This window comes from Tenrec ecaudatus, chromosome Y (assembly GCF_050624435.1).
Source record: "Tenrec ecaudatus isolate mTenEca1 chromosome Y, mTenEca1.hap1, whole genome shotgun sequence".
Lineage (NCBI taxonomy): Eukaryota > Metazoa > Chordata > Mammalia > Afrosoricida > Tenrecidae > Tenrec > Tenrec ecaudatus.
In genome coordinates this window covers 1,461,900-1,481,033 of record NC_134549.1, presented here as the reverse complement: position 1 = coordinate 1,481,033, position 19,134 = coordinate 1,461,900, and the positions used below count along the sequence as shown (strand labels likewise).

The 19,134-nt window shown below is 34.8% G+C and overlaps 1 protein-coding gene across 2 annotated transcripts in view; it reads right to left on the bottom strand.

Annotated features, from left to right (window-relative positions):
* The window catches only part of LOC142435576 (ubiquitin carboxyl-terminal hydrolase 9X-like), a 188,143-nt gene that overhangs the window by 45,331 nt on the left and 123,678 nt on the right, over positions 1 to 19,134 (bottom strand). Inside the window, exons 24-32 of one of the 2 annotated variants that reach the window (XM_075539809.1) lie at positions 18,109 to 18,234; positions 16,442 to 16,567; positions 14,825 to 14,994; positions 12,952 to 13,060; positions 12,534 to 12,680; positions 11,076 to 11,222; positions 10,362 to 10,584; positions 5,953 to 6,161; positions 4,142 to 4,332 (exon numbers count right to left, since the gene is read on the bottom strand). In XM_075539809.1, coding sequence (XP_075395924.1) covers positions 4,142 to 4,332; positions 5,953 to 6,161; positions 10,362 to 10,584; positions 11,076 to 11,222; positions 12,534 to 12,680; positions 12,952 to 13,060; positions 14,825 to 14,994; positions 16,442 to 16,567; positions 18,109 to 18,234 — 1,448 coding nt within the window. The remainder of the gene's footprint in view (positions 1 to 4,141; positions 4,333 to 5,952; positions 6,162 to 10,361; positions 10,585 to 11,075; positions 11,223 to 12,533; positions 12,681 to 12,951; positions 13,061 to 14,824; positions 14,995 to 16,441; positions 16,568 to 18,108; positions 18,235 to 19,134) is intronic. The other variant, XM_075539810.1, reaches the window with a different exon arrangement.

Here is a 19,134-nt window from a genome sequence, read left to right as displayed (position 1 = left end):
ACAAATTCCTATGCACACTACACATATCTTATTTTAAAGTGAAAAAACAAATAGGGCAAAAACACTTGGCAGGCAGGGTAAATGTCCTCGGTGGGCCACATGTGGCCCGCGGCCCATAGTTTGAGAACCCCTGTTCTATAGCCTTTAAAAAGAAAAAGAATTAGGCAGCTGGGCACATGATAGGATTTGCTAAAATAACAAAACAAAAAACACTGCCCTTGAGCGGATTCCAATTATTAGTGAACATAAGTGCAGGGAAGTACTGTCCATGTGGGTTTTGGTGATTAACTCTTTCCAGGGGTAGAAAGTCACTATGCTAACAGAACTAAATGGCTTTTACATGGTGTGGGGAGAGGTCAAACGCTTACATACATCCTCCCCAGGGTAGTTGTCACCAGACTACAGGGTAGGCCTCTAGGGCAGTTAGTCAACCAGACTATATGGCAAGCGTCACTCCCTGCTACTGGGGACAATAAACTATTCCTCCCTGAGGTCTGAGACCCAGTGTTCACACCCTACTTATAATGGTTCCTATGGAGATCTAGGGAATAGGTCAAAGTTAGGCCGCCATCCTGAACCTAGGATCCCTCCCCTTCCGATTGCATGTATGTCCCTAGACCACCCCTCTCTCATTACTGTAATGCCTATTGTACAGCCCCTTCCTGTGACGTATGTCCTCACCTGTAATTAGGGGACTTGCATGTCCCCAGAGAATACAAAAGGGGCCGGGTCTACCATTAAACTCTCTCTCTCCCTCCACGTGGACCACTGAGTGGAGCTGAGGTGAGCATGCTACCATTAATTGTGACTGACTCCCATTTATTTCAATACTTCTCTTATATCTCTCATGCTCTCTATAACTTTACTATGATCTTTACTTATTATCGCTGTACAATTGCGCCTACTGGACCCGTAATGATGTGTTAGGGGCTGGCTTCCCCTGACAACATGGGAATAAATACAGTAAAACAAAACCCAGAGTAGTTCTGTGGGTGGAAGTTGGGTGATAAAATATCTGGCAACAATGATTGGTTTCAGATTTCTTGGATCACTAGCTTCTTAGTCCACAGATCTCACATTAGTTTAGTATCATTTGCATATCCACTTCAAACAAACTAGAAATATAAATCCTGAATCTAAATTGGGCAGAAGGGGACATTCCTTTACAGACTGTGAATGATCTAAGTAGAAAGATCACTGACAGTTACCCATTTAAAAGTGGTGTGCCAATGTCAAATCAGCTCTGTAAGGCTGCACTCAAGTTATTTTAACCTGCTTGTTAAAGAAATCTAAAATACATTTCCTGGAAGCTAGTACATATTATGTAACTAAAGGTTTGTATACATTATATTAAACAAAAATCTTCTTGATATCTTACTTACAATAACATGGCTTTGGTTCCTGGATTGGGATGTCTCCTTGTATAGGGCAATTTAGAATATAAATTAGGCAATTTCTTGACATATTAAAAATCTTGTACTTTTTGTTTTGCTTGACTAGCATAAATGTTTAAAAAATACTAATGGAGTTTAGCAAACGGCAGTAGCTGACATCTCGTTTTTAGTGGCTTTAATTAAAAAGTTTAATTCAAGCACACAAATAACAAATCTCATTCAATATTTCAACAGGAAAAAAAGAGAAACAAAAATCAGAAATCTACTGAAAGGCACAGTTTTAATTGGTCACTTTTAGAAGATAAAAAGAAAGTTATAGTTTTATAAATTCTTACTCTGTGTGCATGAAAAAAATATTATTGGCGAAGTGCCACGCATAATTTATATTCTTCCTTTGCCTACTTTTTTGTTTTAACACCAGAGTTAAGTAGTTGTGATTATGGCCCACAAACTATCTGGGCCTATACAGAAAAAATGTGTTTATTTAGACTGATTTCAAATTTAGAGGACATGGGTGGCACATTACTAAAGAAAAAAATTGCTTTAAGCACTCGTTTGAAAGGCCACCTAAAATGACTTCAACTCATTCAGAGCAAAAGAGGGAGAAAATTAAGAAACCAATTTATAGGAATAAGACGTTAAATAAACCACAGCCCCATTAACTCTGAAAGTAGGTAATTAGAAAGTGCCCAGCCATCATTAATAACTTTTCTAATAGGGCGTCAACAAATGGATCCTGCCTGATAGAATGAAGATGACAATGTACAAATAATTCCTGAAACAAAATAAATCGGTCTACTAGACTGAAGATATTACAAAATGATTTTTAAGGAAGAATCTTCAAATCATGAACCACAACTGAGAATTTACTTACAGGTAAATAAGGTGTTTGTGAAAAATGTTGAAATAACTGAACAGGAGCTGTGTATACTTACAATGAAAATGGTTTTATTAAAACTAAACTAAAAACATTTTTTAAAGCACCTTTTGCTACTGTTTCCAAAAGCTTTCCCAGTCTCATAAATATCCAGATCAATCATAGTCCTAGCTAATAACTAAATTTAACTGAATTAGCTGGAGTGGGGGTAGGGAGATAGAGGGACCATGGTGACTAATTAGTCTGTCCTGTTTAATTACATTTTCTGGATACAAATACCATGTCTATGGACTGTCAACACCTATTAAACCTATAATGGTTCTAGTGACAGTGGGTGCAACAGTACAAGAACAATTAAAAGACAAGTAGTACAACCAATATTTTAGAAGAGGTAAGAAGTTCTTTTTTAACAAGCACGTGTATTTTTAGAATGGAAATTTGTTGTTGGAACTCCTAAACCTATACATCACATTTGTTTGTTTGTTTGTTTGTTTGTTTCCTTTGTTTATATTTCTCTCTGCCATTAAAGCTGTGACTGCAGTTCAGTTGTCATCACATCTTTTATGTTTATTTAAGTGAAATTATTAAATTTCATAAAGAAAAAGTATTGTGGGAAATGGCAGGTGTCAAAAATAGTGTAGTAAAGTATTTGATGTCCACAGTAACCAGCTATGATGGCTTATTCCTTAAGACTAATATTACAACAACAAAAAATGACTAATATTACAAAGGGCAGAGAAAAATAGAAAACTCTAAAACCACCACAAGAATACAGTTAGTTAAACTCAAAACTGGAAAATGGTTTTTAGGATAACAAAAATTTGTTTAGTAAGTAATGAAAAGGAGAAAAAATAAAAAGCATATGATTAAATGTACATGTTAAGTTAATCTAGACTTTCCAAAAGTTACACTGTATAAACATGTTTTTCAGTAAATTTTAAAAATACTTTAACTACATTATTTGTAGGTTTATTTGAAAAATAATAAAACAAAAAAAAGAAAAATAATAAAACCCCAGGAACATATAATATAAAGTATATTAAAAGTTTACTTTATAGCTGACAACTGTTAGATTTAGTAATTCAATTTTGTATAATTGAGAAATTTTCTAAAATAAAAATCCAATTATATTTTTCTTAAACTAGAGACTTAATAACAGACTTACTACAATAAATAATTATAATAATGAGATGGAAAATTAAAATAAATAAAATAATATTTTATACTATAGTTTTTCCTTTCATTTCTTTTTTTAAAATAAATCATTTTATTGGGGCTCATACAACTCATCACAATCCATGCATACATCAATTGAGTAAAGCACTCTTATACATCCGTTGCCCTCATAATTCTCAAAGTCGCCTTCCACTTGGGTTCCTGGAATTAGCTCATTTTTCTTCTTTCCCCTCCCCGTCATTTTCCGCTCCCCCCTCCTCCATGAACCCTTAATAGTTTATAAATTATTATTTTATCTTATCGTACACTGCCCAGCATCTCCCCTCATACACCTTCCCATTGCCCATCCCCCAGAGAGGAGGTTACACGTAGATCCCTGAGATCGGTTCTCCCTTTCTATAGCCCCTTCCACCCTGGTGTCGCCACTCTCACCGCTGGTCCTAAGGGGTTCATTTATTGGGGGCTCTAACAGCTCTTACAACATTCCATACATCAATTTTATCAAGAATATTTGTACATATGTTGTCACAACCATGTCCAAAACTTGAACTCTTGTATAAGCTCCTCTTTTTCCCCTCCCTTCCTACTTTCCCTTTTTTCATTATTTCAACATGTTTCAAAATGTATTTTAGCAGTTTCAAGTTAGTGTGGTGACACTGGCATAAAACTTTGATTGTAATCATCTATAATTTACCTGAAATGTTTCCAAAATCCTCTGGGTACATAGTACTGTAACTGGGAAGCAGTTAAATGACCAAAGATCACCTGAAGGTGTCTTAAAATACCAACATTATACTCTTTCTTATCTTCTATTTTATTTAATGTTACTTTGTCTTCAAATTTATGAGGGCATCCAAAAATATTATCTCGGATATCAATATTAGTCTACAGACAAAACAAAACAAAACAAGGAAACAAATCACCAGTGAGACATAGTAAAATTAAAGAATGACTGATTTGTATTTTTTTCCTACACAATCCAAAGTTTACTCCAGTATCACTGTCTTCTTTATCATGATATTTACAGTAAGTCCATAGCCTTCCATTATGGATTACAACACAATGTAAAGAAAACAATTCTAACAATTAAATAAACAAACAACAAACAAACAGCATAATGTCAAAGAGAGCAGTAATTAAAGTTGGCAAGGATTTCATTTTATTTGGATCCACTATCAATGCTCATGGAGTCAATAGTCAAGAAATCAAACAATGTATCACACTGGGAAATTTTGTGTCAAAAGATCTCTTTCAAGCTTAAAGAGCAAGGATGCTACTGACTCAAGCTATATAGGCGTTTTCAAATGACCTCAGGTACATGTGAAATTCAGTAATAGGTAAGGAAGAGAAGAATCTATGCATGTGAATTATGGTTTTGGTAAATAAAATGCCTTGAAAAAGGTAGTCAGAAAGTAACTTAGAACTGAAGGTGCATAGAAATGAGGATAATTTTTAACATGTTCCTTGTACATGTTATCATTAGAGACAAATCTCTATCATGCTTGATAAAGAAGAGTCAGTGAACAATAAAATGCCCCTTGACAAGATGGACTGACATAATGGCTTTGACAATGATTTAAATATAACAACTGTGAGGATGGTGCAGAACTAGAAAGTGTTTTGTTGTACAAATAGTCACTATGTATTGACACTTGATTTGTTGGCACTTATCAAAAACAATGAAAGAATCTTTAGTCCTCTATTTAGCTCTAGTCATATGTACAGATTATAGGTTAGAAGTAAATTAAAAATACCAGTTAGGTGTAAATATGATCATAATTTAGGTCTTTCCAGAAAAGTATTTAAAAGGCACTCATTACTACATATCTCTGAGATGCTAGCAAAACTTTTGTACTGGTGTATTCTGCATCTTTAGGTGTAGAGGGCTTATAAATTAGGCTGCTAACTAAAAGTCAGCAGTTAAAATCTATCAACTACTCCTGGGAAGAAAAATGAGACTATTTTAAAGATTTACAGTTTCTAATGTGCAAAAAATAGTTCTTCTTGTCCTCTATGGTTTCTGTGAAAAGAACTGACCTAATGGCAATGGGTTTGGGTTTATTTTGTACTGGATAGTTTTGGTAGCTGTTTAATTATGTTATTTGTTTACAATATAGCATTAGTAAAAAAAAGGAAAAAGATCTTTTTCTAGTACATCATAATCTAAAGAAAAGTTAAAGTAACCTAAGAATAAGAGAAAAAACTGATTATAAGTACATTTATAAAGAAATCTACTTTTACTATTAATATTAAAGTTTTAAAATAAAAAATCCTAACTATATTGTGACACAAACATAACTGCTCTTTTAGAGACAAACAACAAAACAAGTATATATAATCCACTGCATCTGAAATCTAGATAAATAAGCACTGTAATATGTTGAGGTGGTACTAGAAGTCCCATCATCCTTTATAGTTTTAAAAATTCTAAGACAACAGTTCAAGAGAATACATTAACATTATACTTAAAATTTCCTAATTCAGAAAACAATAATTAAAATGTACCTCATTGTCCTCTTTCTCATCTGCTACTCTATCATCATCTGTATCACCTGAGTGCTCAATTGAAAGAATACTGTTCCTGATAGAAGGGATCATATATAGTTGCTGGATTACAGAATTCATGTAACAAGTGGCACCAGCATTTTTTAATCCCACAAATCCTTTTGGTGGGCGAGGTCCAACAGGTGGAAGATATTCCCATTCAGTAACTGCTTCACAAGATAAAAGAAAAAGAAATTTTAACAAGAATAATTATTCTCTCCAGTGCAGTTCCTCAAGGTTGACAAATTAGTAGTAGAAAAAAATAAAATCTTAGAACTACAGCCACTTTGAAGCACTGCTTGACATTTTCATTTAAACACACATATTTTAACTGATATGCTGTTTATGACAGTCTATGCAAAATTTTCATTTAAGAAGGATGGCAGACTTCCAGTTACATGTGCTAATATTTCAAGAGACCAATGATACAATAGTTAAGTGCTCAGCTCCAAATGGAAAAATTGGTGGTTCAAATCTACCCATTAGTTCCCCAGGAAGACTTACTGCTATAAAGATTATATTCTGGAAAGCCATATAAACCAGGGTACATTTTTGTTATCCAAATTAACATGATGCTCTAACAACGAAGACCAAAGAATTAACTTTATTTAGTTATAAACTGCTCCACTCTAAGAAGCCATGTTTACATTTTATAAATGTCCTCATATTCATTTGACAAACTATAAAAAATTACATATATACACATTCATCTATACATGTACACAGCAACCGCCTATATTATCCGAGAAATGAGAGGTGAATCAGCAACAGGCACAATGCATAAATGGGTGTGAAAAAATAATTAACTTGTTTGTTTTGTATTCTTGGTTCTACTACCTGTTGCTGATTTGTTGTGTGGATTTTTAAGACATTCTTACATAGTAAAAATATGAAGAGGTACCCCCCAAAAAACAGAATTGCTCTGGGTGAAGAGAAGCTTTTCCCATTAGGCAAGCATCAAGCAACTTACTCTTAGTGCACCCAGTAGCATCACCTGGGAAGGTTTTCTCTTCTCACAGAGAATTTTTTCATAAAGGCAGTTTTGGTTTTTAAATCATTTTGCAACTCGTTACAAACTATACATCAATTGTATCCAACATATTTGTACATATAGTCCATCATCCTTTTCTAGACACTCACTTTTCATTGAGCCCTTGGTATCAGCTCCCCCCTTCCCCTACTCTCATGGCCCCTTGATAGATCATTATTTTTAAATCTCACGCTGCCTCCCTTCCCCTCTGGCTCCTGTTCTTGCCCCTGGCTGGTGGTGTGTGGTTATATGCTATTCATTGCAATGGGTGTCACACCCCACCCCTCCAACCTCTCCCTACCTTCCCCCTACCCTTTGGTATCTCTATTCCCATTCTTGGGTTCCATGTCTTGTGAGTTTTATCTCTTGCCTATACCTATATACATGCTCCTGTCTAGTCTAGACTGGAAGGCGGCACTGATTCGTGACAGTAAGGGGTGAGCAAGACCCCAGGGAACAGAGTAACAGATGTATATTGTGTGACCCATTAGTACTCTACTGCACCATGATTGACTCACCCCCTCCCTGAGATCCCTCTCGGGGGGTGGGATTTTTCATTGCCCATAGATGGGCTTTGGGTCTCCACTCCAACTCTCCATTCTAACCAATGCATTTTTGTTTGTTTACTGTTTGCTGTGAGTCTTCTGGTGCCCATTGCCCACTCTTGATGACACCTCATGATTGCATTGGCTGATGTGCTTCTTCCATGTGGACTTGTTGCTTCACTGTTGGATGGCAACTTGTTTAACTTCAAGCCTTTAAGAACCCATACACTATATCATTTAATAGCTGAGCACCATCCTGTCTGTCTTCACCACATTTGTTAATGCACCCATTTTGTCTTCAGCGACTTGTGTAGTGGGTGGGTGTTAAGCATCATAACCAATTTGCTAGCACAAAGTGTTCTTATATTCAGGGAAGGTATGAGCTGAGGTCCAAGGGCGGCTTGCAGCTTCCGTGTATTGCCTTATCAATTTATGTACATAAGTCAATACCACCAGTTACAGATTAATTTATTTGCAGAAGTGCACACCTCTGTTAATAATCCCTATCTATGCCTTTGCTTCCTAGAGCTTGCCTGCTTCCTTTTGCCTCCTCCTACCTTGCCATCACTTCCCCCCTTCTTCTTCCTCTTAGTGCTTCCTCTCCACTAACTTGGTGGAGAGGAATCTGTACCCTCTTCTAGATGCTGGTTCCGCTTCCCTAGTTGTTCCCCTGTTCATGACACTGTCTGTTCACCAAACCCTTCTTCCCACTCATAAAAGCTGTTTTGCTAGAACCTCATTTTTGTGGTGAACAATTTAAGAGAACAGCATGTGTCTGTGAAATTTTGTTTTCTGCTCAGGAAAATTGTCACAAAAGCTGTTGTGCTGTTGAACACAACTTACACGGACAACGCAACGGGAAAAACTCAAGTGTACACGTGGTTTTAACATTTCAAAATGTTGACTGACGAACATGTAGGACATTTGGAGTGTGATCAACCAAGTCAGACCATTGAGCAAGCTTTCTATTTAGAATTTCTGAAAAGATTGCTCAACAGTATGCAACAAAAAGGAGTGATTCGTGGCAGATGTGGGACTTGTTTTGCCACCATGACAATGCACCTGCTTATGCAGTGATCTCAGAGCATCAGATTTTGGCAAAAACAAACAAACAAACAAAACCCAGCATACCCTTCCTTGCTCTACCCACCTGTCTCACTTGACCTCACACTATGCAACTGTGAATAAAAAGGGACATAAAAGGACAGCGATTTGATGACAGAGAAGAGGTAAAGAAAAAAATGAGGGAAGTGCTACCAGCCATCCACACAGATGAGTTTTAAAAATGTTTATAAGAATGGAATCGCAAATTTGACAAATATATTAGTGTGATGGGAGAGCTCTTTGAAGGTGATGATGTTGTTTTGTAAAAAAAAAAAATTAAAATACATAGCTTTGGGGAAAAAATTCCATGTCTTTTTTGGGGTGTGTGTGGAGGCTCCCTCTGGTATATCATTAAGATGAACTAGTTCCAGGAGAATGATATTATACTTTGTAAAGTAGAAAGTCATTGATAAAGAAAAAGACTATTAAGGAGATAGACTGACACAGTGATTCTAACAACACACTCAAATACATAAACCATATTAAGGATGGATCAGAATTCCATCTCTTGATTCAGCTGACCCCTAGGTTGTTATGTGCTAGAAGTAAGAAGGACAGCAATTAAAAGGATTAAAATTTATAGGGATACTGTAATCATTCTATGAGCCCTGATGGCATAATAGCTAGTGAGTTATGCAATGGAGTGTGAACAGAAGGTCAGCAGATAAAAAGTATCAGCCACATGGAAGGAGTTATGGTCTAAGAAACCCAAAGGGACCTTTCTGGTCTGTGTATTAGGCATTATTTGATACCACAATCAATTTGATACCAGTGAGTTATGAGTTTTTAAAGAGTAATTATCCAAATACCAAAGAGATACACTGGTTTTCTTTCTCAATAATTATAATATAAAGGATCTAAAGACATCTCAGATAGATGTGGCATTCACAGTACATAAGAAACGAACTAAAATATTTTCCCACTGTCACCTTAAAAGCATTTCTTAGCACATGTTACTACAATAGTAAATAACTTTTAATTAAAAAATATAAAGGTTTTCAAAACTGTAATTTGAGTTAAACTCTGGAATTTTGTGATATCAAATTTGATTACTCCGAACCTGGACTTTAGGTAGGCATTTAAAACAAATGGTTGAAGAATTTAAAAAAATTAAACCTACAGTATATTCTCGCATATAAGCCGGACCGAGTATAAGCCGAGGTACCTAATTATTACCTAGGAAACCAGAAAGACTGATTGACTCAAGTATAAGGCTAGGGTGGGAAATGGAGGATGTGAATTAACACAAAGTCCAGAGGGGAGAGATGGAGCGCAGCCATACACATCCTTACCAGTTCAGCTGCTGGCGTAAGTGAATCAGTACGGGTGCTTCTGTGAATTGGAGCCGTCCATGTATATTGGAGCTGTCCCCCCTGCAGTGTCAGCAGGGCCTTGAATGAACAGCGAAGGAACGGCAAACACCCGTAAGATCGTACACCTTGCTGGGGTACCATCGACCTGTGTATAAGCCGAGCCCCAGTTTTTCAACACAATTTTTGTGCTGAAAAAAATCGGCTTATACACGAGTATATATGGCAGTTATTTATTCTCTAAAACTGTTAAACTTGTCCCCAAAGTAAAACAACAACAAAAAAATCCCACCCCACATATCTGGTAATGAACGAAACAGAATTTTAAACATTGCAAGCAAATCTACCAAAAAAAAGTGCCTTTATATTTAAAATACTTACTAGTTATTGCTGTGTCTATGTAATACATTTCAGTCAAAGAGTCTACTATTTGTCTGAGATTTCTTACACAACCAACAGCTAAAGATACAAGAAGTTCAAAAGCAGCATTAATAGTAGCTGATGAACTACAGACTGGAAGAGCTTGCTCAGCAGGCTGTTCTCCATTTTTCATATACTGGAGGTAAACTTTGGATGCAGGAAAGATGAAATCATCAATTAACTCCTGACAATTTAAAGGAAAGAAAATTATTACATATTAGAACAATGAAATACATTTAAGAAAGAAATTACTTTCAGAGGTAAATCATTTTAGAATAATGTCAGGACTTAAGATCTCACTATAGTTAAAAAATTTAACTAAATGTTGATTTTTGAAGAATTACCTAAAAAAATAAAACTTGTGTGTTAAAATAATCTGTTTAACCTAAGTATGAAAAATAGTAAATCCCTCCCTGCCCCGAGGTTCCTGCCTTCCCTCATTTGGAAGGTGCTCAGGCTATAGAGAAGTGTAGGAGTGCCTAGTACCAGACCTATTCCCTATTGGGCTCATCATGCTGCTCCCAGGCCTCAGTACCTTTCATACCTTTATTCCTTTCTTTTTCTTAACCAAAAAAAGAAAAATGGTAAAGAGGATCTTAAAGTTGTGATATTATATATGACCAGGTTAACCAGATGTATTTGTTAACGGAAAATAAAATTTTTAAAAAAACTTACTTTAATGAGATTAGCACCACTTTTTTCACAACCAATATGATACTTATTCTCAGAACTTTGAAAGGGCAGTAATTCTTTCATTACCCCAAGATGGCCTTCCAAAATGGGGTCTTCAATATCAGTTTCACCTGTTTTCTTAACATCATCCTATCAAAAGAAAAACAGCACATCACATACCTCAGAGAAGAGAGCTGAGGGAAAATTTAAAACAGTAGATGAACTGGTATTTCAGATTTAATTCCTGTTCTTTAAAAAAATCATTTTATTGGAGGCTTGTACAACTTTTATCACAATCCACACATACATACATGGTGTCAAGCATATTTGCACATCTGTTGCCATCATCATTCTCAAAACATTTTCTTTCTGCTTGAGCCCTTAGTATCAGCTTCTCATATTTTTTCCTTCCCTCCTCGTTCCCCCCCTCCCACATGAACCTTTGATAATTTACAAATTATTATTTTGTCCTATCTTACACTGTCCGTCCATCTTCTGTCGCCCCAGGAGGAGGTTATATGTAGATCCTTGTAACCAGTTCCCCCTTACCATCCTACCCTCCCACTCCCTCCCAGTATTGCCACTCTCAGCACTGGCCCTGAAGGGATTATCTATCCCGGATCCCCTGTGTTTCTAGTCCCTAATTCCTGAACTTTCTATTCAGATAGTTTTTTATTTACCTCCCCAGCATTCTCAAGAACAGTAAGCAGAAGAGTAATTTTGTTCCAGGAGATAGAAATGTTTGGATAATCTAGTTGTCAAAGCAAGGATTGGGAGTTGTACTAACTAACTGCATGTAGAGGAAAAAGGTTGATTGTTTCAATATATTTTACAATGTATGAAAAACATTAATGTGCACTGTGCTAAGAATGAGAGAATCTGCTTTGAAGTAGTCTTTAAACCATTTAGGAAATGGTAACTAAAGCTCAAATGCCACACTTTACAGAAACAAAAGTGAAAAAGAATTCAGCATAAGCAAAAAATATTAGATGGCTAATATGTAAATTCACATCTATCAGATTGTATTTGATAAGAACTTTCATAAGAATTTTTGTTTAAAAAGGTGATAATCTTGTCCCCATCCCCAGCCAATCCTGGGGTTTGGGGACTGGGATCAAGGGGAGTCCCTCTGGGAAATGGAGTCACTCTATGCTGGGCATGTATGCTGGGTCCCTCTAAGGTTTCCCATATGGGCTCCAATACATTTTTTCCCTTTTGCGTAAAGAAAAAAAAAGGGGGGTGATAATCTGTAAAGGAATTAAAAACATCAAAATGGGAAAAATTAACTTCAGTATTCCATGTCCCCAAGTAAGGTATTTAAAAGAAACTAGTTATACTCTCTATAAAATAATAAACCAATGGAAAGATTATATTTTTCTTTTAATTACTTTCTAAAAACCCTTGTAAAACAAACATGCAATATGTTAACAATGACAAGATAAAATATTAATTACAACTCACCCTAATTCTTTTAAGCCAATCAATTTCATTGTTGAGAAGAATTTCAGCATTAGGTATAAAAATACTGCTTTTATAAGCATAATTTAGAAGGTGCCGTAAAAGGGTGAAGCAGTCACCTGAATGTTTAGCCCTTTGTCTTGTTTTACTCTGAAACATTTAATTAAAACAATTTAAGTTCACAAGCTCAAGTTCAGAATCCATAAAATTAAAAACAATGGCATCTGGACAAACAGTAAAAGTGGCAATATTTTATAATAATGGTATAAAACAGTAAGCCCTTTAATGTAGTGCACATTTTCTTAAGTTACTTATAAAGAGTGATAGTCTATAAACAGAAAATTATAGACATTTATTTAAATAGATGAATGCTTATTTTACGATTAAATCAAGTTGATAAATCCAAGCTAAAATTTCTTACCCTTAAAATGGTAAAGAGCAAAGTAATGAAAAAAAGTAGTGGTTTGTGTCCCATACAACATCTGGTACACATTAAAAAAAACTGTTCCTGTGCCAATTGACGAATAGTTCTGAAATAAAAACATTTTGTAATGAGATATATTACTTTCATAAATAACCACAAAATTATTCCAATATTATTTTACTAAATTTTCTCCATATCATGTTATTTTTATCAGAAGTCAATGTTAATCTGAGATTTGAATCAATATAACACACTATTTATTATTTTTTAATAACAAACTATTTCTAACATTAATATCAAAGCATAAAAATCGGTAAGTGAAAGCATAATCAATATTCTGGACTTGTGAGATCATGTAATAAATAAGCAAAACATTAAAGATGTAAAAAAATTTTCTAAAGCACAGTAATACAGAAGAGATACATACACATTAGCTATTCTGAAAATTTATGGATTAAATTTGCTTTTTATGAAGTGCCACTGAACATAGTATCCCTGATTAGAATATTGGGAAAATGCAAATCAAGATCAGTAAAAAAACCTCTTGAGTACATAAGCATAACTATTAAAAAAATTGGTGTTGATAAACATGTGCAGAAATTAGAAGTCTCAGGATTAAAGTGAGAATAGAAACAGGTATTCACTGCACAGAACAATTTACTCTGTGATGCAGCAATATTAGTAGTATATTTATATCACAAAGAATTGACAGACTCAAATAGATATTGAAAACATTGTTCAGTGCAGTTTTTTTTGTAATAGCAAAAAGTTGAAAGTAACCCAAGTTTTCAGAAACAGAGGAATGAAAGATAGTTTGGACATATGATACACACATAAAACTAGAAATACTATGCAGACGGAATTACAACAAATCACTAAACAAAATGTACTGGCACAGTGGCTGAAATTACGGGCTGAAAAATAAAAACAATTAATTGCACAGATAGTGAAGGACAAGGACTGTGCTGTATATATGCAACTATATGTAATATTTAGAATAGGCAAACATACAAAGGTATTATGTACCAAGGGCTGAGGGGAAGAATGCTCAGGATTCTTAATACAGACTGAGTTTATGTTTACAGTGACAAAAACTATATGGAAATGGATAATGATTGATAGTTGTACAACATAGTTGACGTAATTAATGTCATTGAATTGTACACTTTTTTCATTATTTAGAGAATACTTTATTAGTTTCTGTAATCAAACCCATGTAGATAAGACCTTACATATTTAATACAGTGTGTTTCCCCTGTACAAATGGAAAAAAAATGGAGTTTAACGTTTCTAGACCAATATGGCTGTTAATTTCTGTTCAATGCCAACTCAACATGGTACAACTTTTCCAAAGTTGACAGCACAGCTAAAGTTTCCAAAACTTCAAATTATATATATATGTATATATATATTTATATAAAAAGACCCATCGCAGTGTTATGCATCAATAGCAGCAACAGCTTTTCCAGGTTCTGCAGTCATTTGAACAAAATTATAGAGACATCCAGCATACTCCATTAAAAAAACAAAACAAAACAAAACAAAACCTCAGAAAACAGCAAAGTTCTTAACTGTTGTGGTACCTGGCACCATTTTTTAAAATTAGCTTCCGAATTGTACACTTTTAAACAGTTAAAATGCAAGTATCTTGTACATAGTTACCACAATGTGATTATACACTAATATACTGATATTTTCCATATAATCAAAACAAATATGGGTTCAATTAAAGCAAACAGTTTTTCTTAATTGGTAAGGTATTTTGTGAAAATTAAAGCCTTCCTTGATATTTAGGAAACCTTCTGACTATTGAGATGTTATTGCTACTTAAAGTAATGTCAGTCTTACATTAAAAATGGAAATCACATACTTGCTAGGACAGTGTAAAATTAAGTCAATGATGAATGTCTCCCAGGTCTTTTCTTTACTAAGTGCATCCAAGGCTGTTGGAATTAAAGCAAAACATAATGCCATCACCTCCAAACCTTCACAGCAAACCTGTTCATCTTCTATATCCGGCCCATTGTATGAATTGGTAGTCTGTAAAATTATAATCAAAAGAACATTATAGAAAATAAATCACGAACATTTGAAACTTACCAACACACTATGTAGTTCTTCTGAATATGACAAGGTAAATGAGAATAACATTGTAAATGATAGCCAAGTACCATCTCTTTTACTGAGCTTGGTATTGTAGTATCAATCCGATCTCAAGAATCACTTTGGCAATTCATTTTGAGAAGGTTAAGCAATTTGCCAAGGACACCACCTAACTTAAAAATAAAAAGACCCTTACATAAATATTCAGGAGACTATGAAAGACCACTGAATCCTAAGATTCACCACATCTAGTAATTTTGCCCATTTATCAAGAAATGAATCATTTCAATGTCTGAAATTGGATAGGCACTTCAATTTAACATTTGTAAAACCTCAACAAGGTTTTATTAGATAATCTTGTATGACACTAATAAATTACAAATTAATGAATGCTCCCTATAAAATATGCCTTTGTACCAATGATTGGTAACTTAGACAAAAATAAAATAAAAACCAAGTCTAAATGTTGTTTATGGTCTAAGAAAACTAAACTCCCAAGTGACATAATTCTATAATAGACTGCTACTAAAAGATACAAAGATGAAAAATTTAAGCAAGTAATTATCACAAAGGAGTTCGGGCATTACTACGGGGGAGTAAACTATATTCAAGGAACAGCAAAGAAAACAAAATTAAAAAGCTACAATTAAAAAGAGACTGCATGCCAGACTCCCAAATCTTATTTAAAAAATAATTTTCATAGACAGCTCACTTTTAAAAGCATACTCCAACCAATTTTATTTTACTACAAAGCATAGAGTAGCCTATGTATTTGCAAATAGGAAAAAATAAATAAAAAGGATTTTCATTGTGAAAACACGCAGAAAGCTTAATTAGATTTTTGTTTTGTAGTGGAGCAGTGATCCTGGATTTGCCAACCTTTGTCTATATTCAGCATCTGTTATACCTTATTAACTTTGAGCTCTGTTCATAATAGGTTTAAGTACCAACAAAAAATGAGGAAAAACTACCAGGGAAAAGCTATTACTGAAATCCCCTCAGACCGAGTAAAACTGCTCCCTGGATTAAAGTCGGTAAATTTTTAAAGAAACAGCAGGAAACTTTAACTCTTCCTTTGGAGAGCTGGTAGGTCAGCAACTCAATGTTTAAAACACATGTAAACACTCTGTGTTAGTATTAGTTTATATTTTATGTGTTATTTGCCTTGACTGAGTAGTTTCTTTTGGTCTGGGATAGAGAAAAATTTTCCACATTAAGTAATGGCAAATCCATGCTCCATGACATTCAAGTTTAAGGTATCATAGGAACATTCTAATTTCAGACAGCAAAGCATACCCCTGCAAGTTTATCAACTTAGAGAAAGTAGTTCATTTTGAACAATTACTTATAAATGACTTGAGAATAGTTCTGTAATAACACTTACCATCTCATAAATTTTACTGACTTCTTCATGTGAGCTAAATAAGAGCTCTAGTGCCCCACAGCCTGAGGTCCAGATAATTTTTTGTAAAGCTCTAATTACACAAGTATCAGGGATGTATTTTGATGCCTACAAAGAAAATAACCATCAAGTTTCTCTTTATGAAAGTAGTATTATGGGAGGTCCTATGGAAGTAAAAATAATTGAACGTCTTGAGGTACCAAACATGCATTTAATCATTTTTTAATATAGTAACACCATGCAATTTAATAGGAAGATTCTGAGACATACCTTTAAAATAATTTATTTCAATTTTGTTGAAACTATCATATAAGCCAATAATTATTTTTATGTATATTTTTGATGAATTGTTGAGTTGCATAACATTATGAACCTTTTTGAATTAATTATCCATCAACAGAAACTCAATATTCTGTAAAATTTTCCCATTTAAACTTTTAAATTGCTGTTGTCAAATTTAAATGTCCAAGAGGAATGAAAAAAAAAAAGAGGAATGTCCATTTAAAAGGCAACTCTTACAAAACTTGTGTTATACTTGGACACCATTCTATTTCTAGGCATTTAGTGAAGAGAAATGAAAACGTGTCCAATTTCATTTAAAAGTCATTCTGATTAATACTACGGGGATTAAAAAGAATTGTGGATAAATTTGATAAACTCTTTATTCCACCATTTCCCCCCCCCCCCCACAGGTCAATGAAGGTGAAACTTTATTGAAGGCCCGGGGCTATTGGGCTCAGCAAGAGGCAGAAGAGCTGGTGATCATCTTGAGACATAGTTGTTAGTATGGCCACATTTCTTGCAGCAGTACGGGGGTGAGGTGTGCAAAACACCTGCCACAGTTGTCTTGTTGCAGTTGTACTTTCTGGGCCAGATGACGGACGCAGTGACGGCTTGATGATGCCGCCATGCAGATGCAGCACAAAGTACAGAGGAGACTCTTTACGATGTTGTAGTCCCAAAGAGTAAGGCCATCCTCCAGGTGTTTACCAGCAAAAATAAAATGCTGCTGGTCTGAGGGAAAGCTCTCCTTGTCTGCAATATTGTGACCACAGTAAGAAATGTGTCCCAAGACGATCAAATAAGGGCCTGTCTACTGGCTCTTCTGCCTCCTGTTGAGCTTTGACATTGTTGGCTGTACTCAACCTCAAGGGGGACAGTCTTGCCTGTTAGGGTGTTCATAAAGATCTGCATCTCTGTATTTGCCACTCAGGCGCTTTGTTTCTTCATTCCATATTTTGAATACGTTTTAAAAGTTCTCCTGGGGATTAGCTAGATACATGATGCATACCCACATGATTCACCTTACTTAAAATTTTAGAAAATGAATAAAGCACAGTAACAAAAAGTGATCGTAATCATCTAATCCCAAGTAAAGAAAGAACAATTGACTGTTTAGAGGCATGAATAAACTTTGGGGTTTAGTATTTATCTTGTTTGTATTACTAGTAAGTATTAAGTTATTGAATGTAAAGTATGCTCAATAATAAAATGTAGTAAAAAAGTTACCTTTTAAGTAACTAACCTTGATAATAGTAGAGATTAATGTTTAAAAATTTAGCTGAAACCTGTCACATTGTTTACATATATATGAACTAATACCTAGAGTAATAAGAAAGGATTCATATAGTTTTCTGTTTAGTACTAACCTCATTGGTTATTTGCTTAGCAAGATGTATTGAAATGTTTCTAAGCATGCACTCAGTTGAAGGATTAGGAATGCTTTGAAGAGCATTCTGTAATACCACTGCTTGATTATGAGTAACTTGGTTAATCTGAAGGGGAAAAAGGAATCATTTTATTTGGAGTAAAACAAGTTTTATTTATAGTATATGAAAGATAATACAAGTATTTGTTCCAAATCCATCATAACTGCGTTTCACATCATTATTTTCTAGAAATCCAGTATAAACCTAAATACCCTAAAGCACGTTTCAGATTGCAACACTAGACAATCTTTTATGTGCTTCTTAGATGCCAATACTTGTTTGCAACCTTTAATATTGGATAAATTCAGATTATTTCTATAGTTGGGATTATATTACTTGCAGGTGGTGACAAATATACAACTTTTACATGTTCAGAGACACATGAAGACGCCTCAGTTAACACAGGAGCGTATGCTTTGAGACACTAATCCCAAATCAGCTGTGCCAACCCACTTGCTGCTTGAAGGAGAAAAATGAGGCTAACAGCTCCCACAAAGATTGAAAATCTTGGAAATGGGTCTTATTTGACTCTCTCCTTTATGGTTACCATGAGTCAAAATAAATTTAATGGCTTTGGGTTCTCTCAGACTCTATTCTTAACTGATACAATCGAGGGTACCAAATAAATGTCAACAGGGGCTTACTGATTCAGTTACAACTCACAGTAAACATGTACAATCTAAAGAAATACTGGGCTAGTCCTGTAACAGCCTTACAAGTGTTCTTATGTATGTGCCCATTGTTACAGCCATTGTGTCAATCCCATTTCACCGAGGGCCGGCCTCTTTTTCCTATTGCCCTCCTACTTTACAAAGCATGAAGTTCTTTTCTAGGGACCAGTCTCACCTGACAACATGTCCAGTGTACATGAGATGAAGTATCCCTTTCCTTGCCTCTAAGAGTATTTTGGTTAACATTTTTTTTTTAGTGTGAATTTCTTGCGGATCATTTTATTGGGGGTTCTTA